General features: G+C 49.8%; 1 protein-coding gene across 1 annotated transcript in view; it reads right to left on the minus strand.

Moving 5' to 3' along the window:
• Positions 1-16,763, minus strand: part of CASQ2 (calsequestrin 2) — a 69,602-nt gene that overhangs the window by 12,338 nt on the left and 40,501 nt on the right. Inside the window, exons 6-8 of the mRNA XM_062192030.1 lie at positions 12,091-12,221; positions 10,046-10,091; positions 2,403-2,457 (exon numbers count right to left, since the gene is read on the minus strand). Of these exons, the coding sequence (XP_062048014.1) occupies positions 2,403-2,457; positions 10,046-10,091; positions 12,091-12,221 (232 nt within the window). The remainder of the gene's footprint in view (positions 1-2,402; positions 2,458-10,045; positions 10,092-12,090; positions 12,222-16,763) is intronic.

Raw genomic sequence — 16,763 nt, forward strand, 5'->3', positions numbered from 1 at the left:
CCAGGGATATTTGTGCAGGGAGGAGGTAGAAGCAGTTTCGGGAGCTTGATTCATTACAGCCACAATCTCCGTCAAACAGGTTCCTGCAACTGGAGGGAGGCCTCTTTGTTCCATTGTTCCCGAGGGCCAGACGGGCCTCCCCACAGTCCTGGAAGGGAGCAGGCAGGGCGGGGAACGAAGGCCCTGGAGTCTGGCCAGCAGGCAGCTGCCGAGGGCAACTTCTCTGTTCACACACACCAGGGATCTGATCCTGTTTAATTGCAGCTTGTAAACCTTAGGCAACTGGCTTCCATGGCTGTTTTTCCCCTGCAGGAGTGGGGCAGGGGCCAGAGTCTATAGAAAGCAGCTGAAGCCACACTGGCTTTGGGGGTGGGAGAGGGAAAGAATTTACCCGACTTAGAGTTCTTCCAACTCTGCAGATCTATCATTAGAAACCTGGCACACCAGTGGACGTTCCAAAAAAAAAAAAAATGCGATGGAAAAGGTGGGGAAGCCCTCAGGTAACTTGGAGCATAAATCAGATTTGGAGATGACGGAATATTACTCAGCCCTAAAAAAGACTGAAGTATTGATGCATCCTATGTATTCAGTCGTCCCTTGGATTCTGAGGGAGCTTGGTTCTAGGATCCCTTGCAGGAACCCAAATCTGCAGATGCTCCAGTCCCTTATAGAGAGTGGTGTAGGATTTGCCTGCAGCCTGTGCACCTCTTCCTGTGTACTTTAAATCATGTCTGGATGACATAATACCTAACAGTGCAGACGCTGTGTGAACAGCTGTCATACCGCATCATTTAGGAGATGGTGGCCAGAAAATAACCTGCCCGTGTTCAGTACCGCCGTAAGCACAGTTGGCCACAGCTACACCTTCAGTCCTCATTGGTTGATTCTGCAGATGTGGCCACAGAGAGCAGGCTGTGATGGATACGCTCGGAAAACAGGCTAAGTGAAAGATGCCAGCCACCAAAGGCATATATTGCACGACTCCATTTATATAAATTTCCAAACCAGGCACATCTATAGATTCAGTGATTCATGGTTTGGGGGTGGGGCGGGAGGGGGCCAGTGGGGAGGGGCTAGGAATGGGAGCTGATGGAAAGGTTCTGGAATTAAACCAAAAACCACCGAATTGTATACTTTAATTATGCTATGTGGATTATGTCTTTATTCTGAGGATTGTATGATTTAAAAAAAAAAAATGGATTTGGTCTATAAGAAACTATGGAAGGTGACAATGTATTGCCACAACCCCTCCCCCACACACACAAAAAAAGCTGGTCTGTTGTGCGGAGTTGGGGCCTCAGTCTTGGCCAAGCGTTATCTGCCCAGTGCATACTCTCTGAGCTCCCACTGCACGCCAGGGAGCTGTGCAAGGGTCAGGTATATGTCAGCAAGCAGGCAGGCTGGCCTTCTGGCTGCTACCTGCGTTTTAGTCTGTTAGCGTCTCGAGCCTCTGTTCCCTGGTCCATGCATCTCTAGGTCTCCTCCTATGAGTGCACGAGAGGCTGAGCATCCTGACAAGTCCATGTATAGCTCGTTGGGAGCTGCGGTTCCCACACCTGGTGGCCTATCAGAACCTGCTCAGTACCCGGTACGAGTCACACTTCCTGAAGGTGCTGTCTCGGCCAGGCACAGGTGGCCCCAGTGTTGGCTGCTCTGTGCACTTCAAGTTGGGAACCCCTGCCCAGCGACCTCATGGGCCAAGGTGTGGCCTTAAAGCCTCCCTCAATGATGTCCTTGCCCTCTCTGCCCCTGTCCTGACTTGTCCCAGGTCTCCCAGACCCCACTTCTGCCATCCCTTTGGGGACCCTGGGTCTTACTGAGCACTGCCTCAGGGGACTAGCATTTTACCACCTGCAAATATAACTTCACTCCACACCAGTGCTGGAAAGACCGAGACCAGGGGAACGTTGCTGGCCTTTTAAAAACTTGTTTTGCCTGGTCCTGGGTCTCATCATTTAGCGGGCTGTTTCCTTTTCTGTCTCTGATGCACAGACACTAGTGTACAGCTCCCAGATCGTGTTTATTATTATTTTCAGGTAGGACTGTGGTTTAAACAGGCTGGATCACAAGATGGACAAATAAACTTGCCACATGAACAAAAGTTCATACACACACACACCCTACAAAGCGAGGGTGTTTCAAATTCGCTCCCCAAGGCCCAACACAGCTTCCAAGTTTGGGCAGCTGGCAGAATGTTCTCATTTCCGGTCTGTCCATACCTTCTCCTCCCTTAGCCATGTGCACAGTTAAACCTTACCTAACAGGTGACCACCAGGGGGTGCCCAATAGCTTCCATTGGCTTTGTAGATGGGCATTGTGGCCGGGGAAGAAGGGGAGGGCTGACAAAGGTGCGAAGTCAGCTTTCCTTGAAGGCCTGAAAGAGCAGACTGGGGGTTGCCTACCTGGGTCACTCTTCTCTGCAAAGGCCACAATGTGGATCCCATTCAAATCATCTTCCTGTGGGAGGAACGAACCCAAGGTTACACTCCCGGGTGGACAGATACAAAGGCGTGAGCCGGAGACAGGGACTCAGAGACAAGGATGGAAACAGGGAGGCGGGAAGAGGTGCTGATGGGGGACGGACACAGAGGCACTGAGCAGGGCCCACCGCACACTCAGGAGGGGGATGCTGATGAGCGACTGGCAGGGATGCATGGAGGCTAGGTCGGAGGTTTGGACAGATGGAGTTGCAAGACAGGAAGCCACCAACTACACGCAAGACACGGGCACTAAGTGAGGTCTCACTCCCATGATCTGATGTGTCCAGGGGAGCAGCAGCAAAAGACAAAATGAGGAAGAAAGTGAGTCTGGCTGGTCAGGAGCTGCCAGGGCAACAGGCACGGTAAAGGGACCACAGTGCCACTGGCCGTCAGAAGGGGGAGGCAGCGCATTGTGAATCCTCTGAATGCTGCAGACCCCACCCCGCACTCCCCCATGGGCTGCAGACAGGAAACTCCACTGCCAGTTAGGATGTAGTCAGTGATGTTCACACCCGGATGATGTGCGGGTTAAACCACCGCCTGCGATGCCACCATCCCGTTTGAGTGACAGTTCAAGCTCCTGCTGCTCCACTTCCCTTCTAGCTCCCGGGTGCTAATGCACCTGGGGAAGCAGCAGAAGACAGCACAAGTGTTGAGCCCCTGCTATCCAACTAAGAGACCTGGATGGAAGTCCTGTCTCCTGGCTGGCTGTTGCAGCCAAGCATTTAGGGAAGTAAACCAGCAGATGGAAGTCTCTCTCTCTCTCTCTCTCTCTCTCTCTCTCTTTTTATCTCTCTCTGTGTGTGTGTGCATTTGTGTCCCTGTCTATAACTCTGGCTTTCAAATAAACAAATCTTTCTATTTTTTATTTTTTAAAAGATTTATCTATTTATTTGAGAGGCAGAGTTAAAAACAGAGAGAGGGAGAGACAGAGAGAAAGGTCTTCCATCCCCAGGTTCACTCCCCAAATGGCTGCAACAGCATTTGTAGCTGGGCCGATCCGAAGCCAGGAGCCAGGAGCTTCTTCCAGGTCTCCCACGCCTTCAGGGGCCCAAGCACTTGCACCATCCTCTATTGCTTTCCCAGGCCATAGCAGAGAGCTGGGTCAGAAGTGGAGAAGCTGGGACTCGAACCGGCACATTCGAACATATGGGATGCCAGGGCTACAGGTGGAGGCTTAGCCCACTATGCACAGTGTCAGCCCCAACTAATCTTTAAAAAAAAAATGATGTGCAAGGGTAGCACTTCTCTGTGAGACTGCCAGCACCACTGATTGAAGAACTAGCGCCCAGGCAGTAGGTAGAGGACATCTTGCTGGCCGCCCTCCAGGTGGGTCCGTTGGTCCTTTCTGCGTTTCCCCAAAACCTTGTGGGATCAGAATAGGTCATTTCTGCCAGCATGGGGTGCTCCAAGAAGGTCTGGGGAGGAGAGGTGGGCATGGGTGCGGGGGATGAGGCAAGAACGAAGCCAGGGACATTTCAAATCCGCGGGGCAATTTCATGCTTCTGCATCCTAGACAGGAAGGACCATCTGCCTTGTGTCTCCTGTGCATTGATCATTCCTGGGAAGGGAGGAGGCGGAGCTTGGTGGGGACTCTATTATGAGAAATGTGATCCTCTGGGGAGGAGAGGAGTGTGTGTGGGAGCGAGGTGTCTAGGGACAAAGCCGAGTGAATACTGATCATGGCTGACATGGAGAGAGGTATTCGCTGGGCACCCTGAATGTCATCACAGAAGCACCATACATGAAAAAAAAAAAGAAAAGAAAAACTCCAGGCATCTTCACCTTCCCCTGATCTCAGCTTACACTTCAATTGATTTTAATGCTGGAGCAATTCTATCTAAATGCTAATTTTTCTTTTCTTTTTTTTTTTTTTGCCTTTGAGTTGGGGATGGACAAAACCTCCAAAAATTCTAAGAGAGATTAAATGGAAAATATTATTATTAAAAACAAGAGAGTAGGCACTGCCTTGGTCAGAGTGTCTGGGGAATTGAATTTCTGTGAGTGTGTGTGTGTGTGTGCGTGCGTGCACGGGTTTATTACACAAATGCGACAGCAGCCAGAAGGCGAGTCTGCGGTTTCACTGTTTTACATTTGCTATTACTGCCAGACAGCACTCCTCCATCAGTTCTCATTAGGCTGCTCTGTGTCTCTGTCTCCTGCCATCAATTGGGAGTGAGGGCTGTGAAGTCCGCGAGGCACGCTTCATTTCTGCGTGCCCTTCTAGAACGCATTTGGAAATTGGTTTTTACAATTAAGAATCCATATTTGTTTTCTAAGAGGCTGCTTATAAAATGGCTGTGGCTCCAGGCCTGAGAGGGACCCCGGATGGAGAATGATAGCCAAAGGCCAGAGCCCCTCCCTGTATGGTGTCTCAACGACTGAGCACACAGACCTGCAAAGAAGCCGGCACATGCTAGCTGCCAGGCATTTTCCATCAGAAACTCGCAGAGCAAGAAAGCCAGGGCAAGCCAGGGGCTGGGGTTACCCAGCAAGACCGTGCCCACAGGGGCGACGAACAGTTGTGCTGATCACGGCACTGAGCAAGCCAAAGTCCTGCAGCCAACTCGAGAGCTTTCTCGGAACCCACAGCCTCTGCAAACCCCATCACTCATTTTGTCATTCGATCCCATTGCCTTGGAAAGCTCTTTTTAATTGCTAGAATCTTCTTTTTCTCAGCTAGATGGCAGGTTCTCCAAGGGAATGGATAATGCCTTAAGTGAACAGCAATGATTAAAATGGTGACAAGTGTCTGTCGTTTGCTCCTTTTCTGTGTAAGTGCTTTGTAAGGACCTTATCTCTAAATCTCAAATGAAAGTGTTATTCCAAAAGAATGTGATGCCTTTCCTAAGGCCACAGAGCTGGTAGTGACATTAAGTGGGATTCAAGCCAGTTCTGCCTGGCACCAAAGCCCAGTTGCCTTGGTCCATTAGTTCTCCCATAACAAAAAAAATCACACACTCGTTGTCTTTTTTTTTTTTTTTTTTTTTTTTTTTTTTACAGGCAGAGTGGACAGTGAGAGAGAGAGACAGAGAGAAAGGTCTTCCTTTTGCCGTTGGTTCACCCTCCAATGGCCGCCGCGGTAGGCGCGCTGCGGCCAGCGCACCGCGCTGATCCGATGGCAGGAGCCAGGTGCTTCTCCTGGTCTCCCATGGGGTGCAGGGCCCAAGGACTTGAGCCATCCTCCACTGCACTCCCTGGCCACAGCAGAGAGCTGGCCTGGAAGAGGGGCAACCGGGACAGGATCGGTGCCCCGACCGGGACTAGAACCCGGTGTGCCGGCGCCGCAAGGCAGAGGATTAGCCTAGTGAGCCGCGGCGCCGGCTACACTCGTTGTCTTATAACCAATGGAAACTTATTTCTTAAGTTCTAGGGCCATAGGAAGTTCAAGATCAAAACCCCAGCACAGGCCATGTCTGGGGAAGGCACACTTTCTGGTCCACAGAGGGCACTTCCTAGCTGCTCCTCACAGCGGGAGGGGCACGACAGTCCACTCTACAAGGAACAGTGGTCTCGAACCTGAAGGCAAGGCCCAGTCACCTTGCAAAGGCCCCACCTGCTAACATCATCAACACACAGGGAACACGAAAGGCCGACCACAGCGTCCACGCCTTTCCTTCCTCACCACCAACCACACAGCAGAATGGGCCCTGTGAGCCGATTGCCCGCCCTGCCAGGGGTTGCAGCACCGCAAACACGGAACAGTGCTTTTAAGTTGAACCAGGAAGGCCCATGTGCAACTGGCCCATATGCAAACTGGCCAAGTACCAGATCCGGGAAGGAACCGGAAATCTCTGAGTGACTTTGGCGATGGCCTTCCTCTGGATTCCCCCGCACTTCATACACCTGTGCATTATAGCTGTGAGCAGACCGGGCTAGCCTGATGTCTTAAGACCATTTCATCCCTCAAAGCTCTTCCAGACAGTACAGCAACACTCACACTATAAGCTCTATGCTTAGCGCAATGAAATCACTTCTTACCAATGTGTACTGACTCAAAAAATGAGTCTGGGCTCAAACATCTCACAGAGTCATTGAAGCAAACTAGAAAATATCAAGGATGCCAAGAAGAAAGATCTTATCAATTACCCAGCAACCAGATGGGTTTACAATGGAAGGCTTTTTTTTTTTTTCTTTTTGACAGGTAGAGTTACAGGCAGTGAGAGAGAGAGACAGAGAGAAAGGCCTTCCTTCCGTTGGTTCACTCCCCAAATGGCCACCACAGCTGGCCCTGCGCCGATACGAAGCCAGGAGCCAGGTGCTTCTTCCTGGTCTCCCACGCGGGTACAGGGGCCTAAGCACCTGGGCCATCCTCCACTGCCTTCCCGGGCCACCTTCCCAGGTCACAGCAGAGAGCTGGACTGGAAGAGGAGCAACCAGGACCAGAACCCGGCACCCATATGGGATGCTGGCGCCGCAGGCGGAGGATTAACCAAGTGAGCCACGGTGCCGGCCCCTGTGGGTAATATTTTGCGCTGCTCCCTTCATCTCTGCTGAATGCTTGTTCTCAAGTCAATGAAGAGACAGAAAGGAAAACACGCAGTTAAGACCAGCAGGCTCTCTACCCACGGAGCAATGCAGTGACACAGGGCTTGTCGGGGAGTCTCTGGCCACACCACGGAAGTGCTTTGCTGTCGCAAGAGGGAAAGGGTTCTTTTAGAAGCGAATGCAGACTCCCATCTCCATGAGCCTTGCCAAGGACTCTGGTTGACTGCCAGAATGGAGGGTGGAGACTCCAAGGAGAATTCCATCAATGACAGTTTCCTGATTGTGGTAAGTGTGACAATGAGAAAAAGTCCTTGTTTTTAGAAAACACTTGAAGTATTTGTGGGTAAATGGGAATTGTGACTGCCACTACTCTCAAATAGTTCTCTCTATATATATACATATATATAATTGTTGTAAAACTTTTTTTAAATTAAAAATATTGGCGCAGTGGGTTAAGATGCTGCCTGCAGTGCTGGCACCCCATATGGGCACTGCTTCATGTCCTGGCTGCTCCACTTCCAATCTGGCTCCCTCCTAATACATCTGGGAAAGCAGCGGAAGATAGGCCAAGTCCTTGGGCCCCTGCACCCATGTGGAAGACCTGGATGGAGTGCCTGAGTCCTGGCTTTGGTCTGACTTAGTCCTGGCTGTTGCAGGACTTGGGGATTTGGGGAGTGAACCAGTGGAAGGAAGATCCCTCTGTCTCTTCCTATCTATCTGTCACTCTGCCTTTCAAATAAATAAATCATTTTAAAGAATATAAATATATGCAGATAGAGAACATGACAAAGAGAAAGGGGTAAAATGTTAACATTTGGGTAATCCTGGTGAAGAGTTAATGGAATTGTTTTTATTATTTTTCTAGGTCTGAAATTATTTTATACTAAAAAGCAAAAACAACTTTAAAAAGGAGTATTACTTTTAAAGCACTGTTGGGCCATTTTGTTATTGTTGTTTTCAAATCCAGTAAAAAAGAGCTTTCAAATGTTGATATCTTGAGGAGATGAATGTCAGGAAAACAGGTCTCTGCCATGTTGGGCCCACCCCTCTAGCCTGACTGCTTGTCCTTCACTGTGTTGTGAAATGTTCGCTTTCCAGGCCAGCGCTGTGGCTCACTTGGTTGATCCTCCGCCTGTGGTGCCAGCATCCCATATGGGCACTGGGTTCTAGTCCCGGTTGCTCCTCTTCCAGTCCAGCTCTCTACTGTGGCCCAGGAAGGCAGTGGAGGATGGCCCAAGTGCTTGGGCCCTGCACCCGCATGGGAGACCAGGAGAAGCACCTGGCTCCTGGCTTCGGATTGGCACAGTGCCGGCCGTGGCGGCCATTTGGGGAGTGAACCAACAGAAGGAAGACCTTTCTCTCTGTCTCTCTCTCTCACTGTCTATGACTCTACCTGCCAAATAAAAAAAAAAAAAAAAAGTTCGCTCTCCTTCAGATATCCAGAGAAGTCACACTGCGGTCAAACAGCCAGTGTCGGGTCACCGCTGGTTCTGATTCCTTTCCATGTTAATCCCTTTCTCCCACTCCCCTACCCAAAATGGTTCCTGGTGGGGACATGGATACTGGAGAGGCTGTGAGACCTGCCTCCAAACAGCCTTAATTTAAGTCCTAAAAATTGGGCTGGAGCTGTGGCCCAGTAGGCAAAGCCCCCACCTGCAGGGCCAGCTTGTTCAAGTCCCAGCTGCTCCTCTTCCAATCCAGCTGTCTGCTATGGCCTGGGAAAGCAGTAGGAGAGGGCCCAAGCGTGGGAGACCTGGAAGAAGCTCCTGTCTTCTGACTTTGGATGGGCTCAGCTCCTGCCATTGTGGCCATCTGAGGAGTGAATGAGTGGATGGAAGACCTTTCTCTCTGTCTGTAACTCTGTCTCTCAAATAAATAAAATCTTAAAAAAAAAAAAGTCCAAAAAATCAATACTCTTTAGTTATAGGTTCTTGAATAATTAATCTAATCTATATACATGATTGTCACCTGCGTGTGTTTAATGGGGCTAAAACCGCACTTGCTCATGAGACATTGTTTTCTGGAACTATGAACAGGTCTATGGAACAGGACATGTGAAATGCTCTGGGAAGTGTTCCACACGCTTTGGCTGTGTTGTTTATGGAGTTTTGTGTAAAGCTGCAACAGGGCGGGAGTGGTTATCTCCAAGGCTCTTTTTCTCATACCAGTTTGAGCCACCTGGCATCTTTTTCCATAATGCAGAGCAAGCTGTCTCAGCCACTTCCACTACCTTGAGCTGAGATTTTAAAAAGTGGTTACAGTGCTGGCGTTGTAGCACAGCAGGTAAAGCCACTACCTGCAGTGCTGACATCCCATATGGGCGCCAGTTCAAGTCCCGGCTGCTCCACTTCAATCCAGCTCCCTGCTGTGGCCTGGGAAAGCAGAAGAAGATGGCCCAAGTCCTTGGGTCCCTGCACCCACGTGGGAGACCTGGAAGAAGATCCTGGCTCCTAGCTTCGGATCAGCACAGCTCCGGCCGTTGCAGCCATTTGGGGAGGGAACCAGTGGATGGAAGACGTCTCTCTGTCTCTCTGCCTCTCCTTCTCTCTCTGTGTAACTCTTTCAAATAAATAAATAAATCTTTAAGAAAAGAAGTGGTTACTACTCATGAGTCATGTTGTGAGCTCTTTATGTCACTCATCCTTATAAAAAAAAATCCCATTTTAGATGGGGCAGCTAAAGCTCGGAAAGACCACACGACTTGGTGTAGGACGCAAAGGTACTCAGCAACAGGTTCTCGACCGGAACTCGAGTTTCCATGACTTCATGGCCTGAGCTCCCGCCACTCTGTTTCCTTGGGGCTCTGGTGGCCCAGGGATGGAAGCCAATAGGGACTGTGGGAAATGAATGCAGACGGAGAGCATTGCCTGTCAACTTGCACCAAAGAGTTGAACAATGAATCCACAACTGGCTGGGTCGATGGAGCATGGTGCTGTCCATGTTTTAAATAGGCCACCATCTAGACGTCCGCCCCGGCCGAGTAAGACTGTGCCTGAGTAGGGGGATCTAACCAAGCAAGCACTCCTCGGGGGAATATCCTCATCTCTACCACAGGGAAGCGTCTGCAACTTCCTTACCCAGGTCTCAAACATATCCTCCGGGCGCAGACGGCGTAGAGTGGGTCTGGAAAAAAACAAAAGGAGGCTTCCTTGAGTCGGGATCGCCTTGGCAGGTACACCAGCCTCAGCGCCATGACAAGCACAGAAATGCTGGCTGCTTCGCACGAGCATCCTGAGCCCAGGCAAACACCTCGCTGCAGGAAGAACTGTTCTAGCTGCTGTGTCAGACATGCTGGGCCCAGACCACTCAGCCCTGCAGAGGCCTGTTTGCTCCAAGGGGCACAAAGTCCATTCTAGTGGGTCAGAGGTCATGGGGTCAGCTCATTGCCGGGACAAGATGCCACGTCCTTCCCCACACACAGGAGTCCCTCCTGACAGCACAGAGCAGGCCAGTGATAAGGAAATGGGAGACAGAAAATGGGAGGCCTAGAGAAAATGGGTTTCCCTACAGTGGCTTTTGTCTTCTCATCAGGGTCATCCCACAAGAGCCAAGGAGGAATCCTGAGGGCAGCAGGTGGGAGCCACAGGAGGGCCCCTTACAAAGTTCATGGAAAACGAGTATTGGGAAAAAATTATGTGTGGGTTTTCTTTTTTGTCACCAAAATGAAAGGATGCCAGTGAACATACCCAAGTTTACCCTGTGGTACCGTGTGCAGTGCTGGTCCTCACCCTGTAGTACCGTGTGCAGTGTGGTCTCTGGCCCCTGTGGTACCGTGTGCAGTGTGGTCCCTGGCCCCTGTGGTACCGTGTGCAGTGTGGTCTCTGGCCCCTGTGGTACCGTGTGCAGTGTGGTCTCTGGCCCCTGTGGTACCATGTGCAGTGTGGTCCCTGGCCCCTGTGGTACCGTGTGCAGTGTGGTCCCTGCCCCTGTGGTACCGTGTGCAGTGTGGCCCCTAGCCCCTCTAATACTGTGTGCAGTGTGGTCCTCACCCTCTGGTAATGAATTTGATACCCTTCTCCCGACCCTGACTCCAACTCCTTGTCAGTGCGGACCCAGAGATGATGATGGCTCAAGTGACCGGGTCCCTGCCACCCACATGGGAGATCTGGATTGAGTTCCTGGCTCCAATCCTGGCTCTTTGGCCTCCCTTAGCAGGAATTTGGGGAGTGAATCAGCAGATGGAGGTAGTCTCTCTCTCTCTCTCTCTCCCCCCCTCTCATCTCCCCTCTCAAATGTACAAAAGTATATTTTTGAAACACTCTGGTATTTATTTTGTGCATGGTTCATGGCTTCCCACTGTTGGCATGGTGCCAGGCATGTTAACATTTGCTCCAGGTGGAAGATCGTGGTGGTGCAGGGGCAATGGACGCACCTGTGCACACATGGGGAGGGTGGATAGCCGAGGCAGTGAGCCCACTACCACGTCCCACGTTCCCCTACTGTCCTTCCCTCAGGAGCTGAGGTTAGCAAGCTACAGCTGGTGGACCAACTCCAGCCGATGCTTCTTGTTTTTGTAAATAGACTTGTATTGTGATGCAAACACACCCATTTATTTCCATAGGGTCTATGGCTGTTTTCACGGGACAACTGCACAGCTGAGGTGTCACAATGGACACCAGCTGGCCCACGAAGCCTGAAAGATTTATTACCTGGCCCTTTACAGGAAAAAACGTAATGACTCTGCCAAGGCGACTCTGAGTGGCATCAAATATTCCTCTCCCAGAAGCTCTGTGATTACTCAACTACGCTGGGCCCAACTCCTTGATCTGTAAATTGGGATAATAATAATTATGCCATAACGTTGGAGGTAAGATAAAATATCTTCCATAAAGTACCTAGCATAGTACTTGGTACGTCGAAGGCTTTCACTAAATCACTCTCATGAATGGTGTGGGATGTTACTTCCTTACTCTGACCCTGAAGAGTTTACCAAGTGGAGGGAGGTGGGCCAATTCTGCTTGCACGGATAGGTCCATATTCAGGAACCAGAGAAGCATCCTGCTCCCTATCAGTGACTGTTATGCTGGGCACGAACCCTAAGTTGTTGCTCTTGATGGGCCCGAGATGTCACCACTGGGAGCCTCTTCCCCATTCCCCCTCTCCTGCGTGCCATCTCCATTACCTCTGGTGCTCCTTCACAAACTCCACGAGCTCCTCTTCCGTGTAAGGTTTGTTGGGGATGGGAGTGGGCTCGTCCATAAAGGGCTCATAGAAATCAACTTCATTCATCTTCAAGGATAGTTTCTTTGCAACCTGCAGCAGTGAGAAATCAGACAGACGTTCCCTTGAGGCTAGTCTAAAAGAACAATGGCTTGTCCATCTAAGAGGTGCGTGTGTGTTCTCTGCAAAGACATGGAGGCACATGTACAGCTCTAACTTCAATTCTGACATGACAACAAGTTGTCATCTCTGGCCTGAGATGGACCAGTCTCCTTTTGTGCTCAAAGGAGAGAGAGGGAGAAAAAGCCTTATGTGGCCAATGAGGGTCAATGAGGAATGGAAAGAGGGAAATGTAACTGTACAATTGCCCTCTCTCTACTGTATAAGGGAACTGCAAAGTGTGTGTGTGTGTGTGTGTAGGAGACAGGCCAATAGTGCAGCAGCTTAAGCTGCCACTTGGGGACACCCACATCCCATATTGGAATGCCAGTATGAGCACCAGCTACCCTGCTTCGGATCCAGCTTCCTGTTGGTGCACCCTGGGAGGCAGCAGAAAATCATTCAAGTGTTAGTGTACCTACCACCCACATGGGAGACCCAGAGTTCTAGGCTCCTGGCTGCAGCCTAGCCCTGTCCTGGCTATTGTAGGCATTCAGAGTAAAACAGAAGAAAAAAGATTCTCGCTCTGCCACTCTGCTTTTGCAGTAGATGAAAATAAATAATATTTTTAGCAGTGCATAGAAAAATGGATTAAAAGATAATTCTATTTTCGTACAAAAGGATGAAGGCTCACTAATTTGATAGTGAGGATGGCATGCACTGCCTTGAGAATCACTGAGCACTTGCTGCTGGGGTCCCATCAGCAGAGGCCCCGTGAGCATTCTGAAGATCCCTCACATACCTGCTAGACCTGGAAGAGCACAGAAATGCCAGCGTAGCAAGTCTCCAGACCTGATTTGGGTGGATTTTATTGAACCAATTTTGCTGGAACAGACAATTGATGACAACCCTAACAGCACGCAGGTACACAGATTCAGAAGAAAACCTGTTAATCTGTCCTTGATCAGCTCACAAACCTTACTGGGTTGAAGCACTGGCCCTAGGGTTAAATCCCTCAGTACTGGGCTTGCTTGGTGGCTTGTCAGGCTCTGGGAGCTGCCCCCTATTTGTTCCCAGTCCTAAGGTGACCAACCGTCCTGCTTTGGTCTCCGGGGAGCAGCTTCTTTGGATGCAGGATTCTCAGCACTAACGTCTGGATGCCTCCAGCATGCTCACCCTATAACAGACACAACACTGAGGGAGCCAGCCCATAGGCCAGAAGACATTCTTCCCTCTTGATTCAAGCAGCCACACGGTGTGTTTGTTGCTTCGTTCGCCTGCACAAACACTTTAATCAGGTTCTCTCTTTGCGGAGTGATGTGAGAGGCCTGGAATGTGCAAGCTCTAGAGAAAACCAAACACCATTCTTTTCTAGTTCAGAGCCGCGATCCAGACAGCACAGGAATGAACAGTGGTTCCCTTGAAACCAGAGAGGGATCAGATAAGAGCTGATGCCATGTGGTGGTAATCCATGGTATCCGAGCCAGCGACCCAGGGGCCTGGGGCTGAGCGAGAGGAATGATGTCACACAAGCTCTTTCACGAGGAGAGCCATTCTGAGGGCTTCGTGTGGTTTTTGCCATCAATGGCTGTTACTGCCAGGTCACTGTATTTCAAAAGACACCTCTCACAGTGCTTCAGGGACAGAAATCCCAGCATCCCATCAGAGCTAAGGCAAAGAGGCCAGGTTAAAACCACAGTCAATCAAGGGAGATGTTGCTGTCATATTGGTTTTGTTTTAAGAGAGGTGGGTGTGGAATTTTTCAGTTTTTTCCCCTCTCTTCTCTTGGGCAGGGCGTGGTGTTGATGAAGGAGTGACGAGGCAGGGAACTGGGGACAGGGAGCAGCAGGCACACACCCAGTGCCTGGGTTCACACACTGTTTTCTGCAAAGCTGGGCCTGCAGTAGAATAGACTTGAGAATGACATTGGATTCTGGTTGTTCGTGCTCAGTTACTGTATACTCTAGACTCAGGAAACTGTGCTGCTCTGAAATGGGAAGTGAAGGAATAGAAAGAGTGATGAGAAGAAGCAAATGGGGAGCCACGGGGTGCTACGCACTGTTGCCAAGGGTTTAGATTTCATACTTCATTGAATCCTCTCTTGATTGAGGTAAGAACTATTTTTATACTTCTTATTCAGAAGGTAACTCCTTCCTGACAGTGTAAATAAGGGAGCATGTACATGTTCCTGGTGTTTCTTAAAAAAAGATTGGTTTATTTATTTAAAGGTAGGTAGAGTTAGAGGGAGGGAGGGATGGGGAGAGAGACAGAGAGAGAGAGAGTGAGAGAGAGAGAAGCAATCTTCCTTCTGTTGCTTTACTCCTCAAACGGCTATAATGGATGGTACTGAGCCAAGCCCAGGTCAGTAACTTAAAACTCCATCCTGGTCTCCCACATGGGTTCAAGGGCCCCAGCTTGTGTTCCTCTGCTTTCCCAGGTGCGTTAGCAGGGAGTGGACCAGAAGCAGAGCAGCTGTGATGCAAACTGGCCCTTGTATGGGATGCTGGCGTTGCTGGCGGTAGCTTACCCCGCTGTGCCGCCAACGCCAGCCCTGTACACGTGTCCACTCCTTTGATGACACCTTCCCATAAATTTGCCACCCACCCCCTTCACTGCTGTCTGCTCTAATTCAGGCTCCCTGAAGACAAGAAGGAGCTCATGAGAATGATTGTTAAGGCAAGCAGGAGGGTGTGCATGAGTGTGTATGAGTGTGTGTGTGTGTGTGTGGTGGTAATGGTGGCCTACGGTAGCCAAGGTCGTGTTCTAGGAAGAGACCTGGTTCAACGGGCACTGCAGTTACATAAGAATGGATTATGCTGGGTATGGTGCTGTGGCATAGCAGGTTAAGCTGCTGCCTGCTATTCCAGCATCCCACATGGATGCCAGTTCATGTCCCAACTGCACCATTTCCAATCCAGCGTCCTGCTAATGACCTGGGAAATGTGGCAGAAGATTAGCCAAGTGTTTGGGCCCCTGCACCAACTTGGGGAGACACAGATGAAGCATATGGCTGCTGGCTTCAGCCCGGCCCAATCTCAGCCATTGTGGCCATCTGGGGAATGAGCCAGTGATTGAAGCTTGCTCTCTCTCTCTCTCTCTCCCACTCTTTCTCTCCCTCCCCTTTCCCCTTTCTCTCTCTTTCTGTAACTCTGATTTTCAGATAGAAATCTTTTTTTTTTTTTTAAAAAAAATGGATCATGCTATTAAAAGCTGAATAGGGCCACACAAATGAAGGCATGAGACCACATGGTTGGATTGGGAGGCACTCCAGATACTACTGAACTCAGAGTTGGACTTCCCTTCTGAGAACTAAGGCTTCTCTGTATCTCTCTCTTTAAATAATATCCTATCCCGACCCCCCCCCCCCGACCCCCCGGGCCTAGATGACTGCCTGTTTACTAGCAACAGTAATCACAGCTGGCTAACATTTGTTGCACTTTACCAAATTGCTCCTTGTTCTGGAGCACGGTAGCACACAGCATTGACTTTGAAGTCAGGTTGACCTGCAATTACACCAAGCTTCACTAATCATTACCTGTGTGACTGTGGGCAAGTCACTTCATTTCTCTGCAGAATGAGAATGCTAATTCCCCTCCTACAGGAGCGTTGAGAGGATGAAGTGAGAAACCCTGTGGAACCCTCTCAACACAGAACACTTCGTGGTTGGCCGTGACTATCCTTCAGTAGGTGATCGCTATTGTTCTGTCCTGCACTTTTGCTCAAAATCTCTCCCAATTCTAATCCAGCCAACGAGGGTCAACTTGCAAGGTTAGCTTATGGTACTTAGCTTATAGACCTTGCTTCGGGTTTAGGCTTGAAAACACAGGCTATGTCCACATGAGGGGTTCAGGATGTCTCTCCATCATGCCCTGGCTCTGCATCAGCACACATGGGCTTCCTCTCATTTTTCACAGAACACGTGACTTCATCACAGTCTAGTAGCCCAGGTGCCCTGCACATCACTGCCTAACCCACTCTCTGGTTAATTTGCACTTTAATTTGATCAAGGATAGATTCATTTGTTTCTGGAAAAGATGGTGATTTAGGGGTTTCAGTGGGGTGTGCATTTATGTGTATAATGTGTGTGTGCTCTAAATCTCAACAGCAGGTCTTCTATGCCATGGTATAGGGCCAAGGGCATAGAGGGAAGGGCACAGATTTGGGCTAAATGTCCTGTATCGGGACCTCAGTGCTATCTTTGATTTATGGAAGACCCTGGATATTATTCCAAACTTTGCAAGTCCACTTTCTCTCTGAGAAGTGGGAGTTCTTACCTTACAAAGTTGTTTAAAGGATTAGAGATAACACAGATGCAATATATCAAATTGTACCCAACATAGGAAAAGCACTCGGTAAAAGAAGAGCCATCGTAGTAGTAACAGGAGCCAGAGTACAGTACTCTGACGCCAAAGACTCCAAATGAATTATGCATTGCTGCAGGGCCTCTCTGCCTATCCTGTTCTTTGGCTTATGAAATTGCTTTCTCATTCAGAACATAAAGAGTAATTGGATTTTAAATGCGCACTTTAGTGAAAT

The sequence above is a fragment of the Lepus europaeus genome, chromosome 5 (assembly GCF_033115175.1).
Source record: "Lepus europaeus isolate LE1 chromosome 5, mLepTim1.pri, whole genome shotgun sequence".
NCBI lineage: Eukaryota > Metazoa > Chordata > Mammalia > Lagomorpha > Leporidae > Lepus > Lepus europaeus.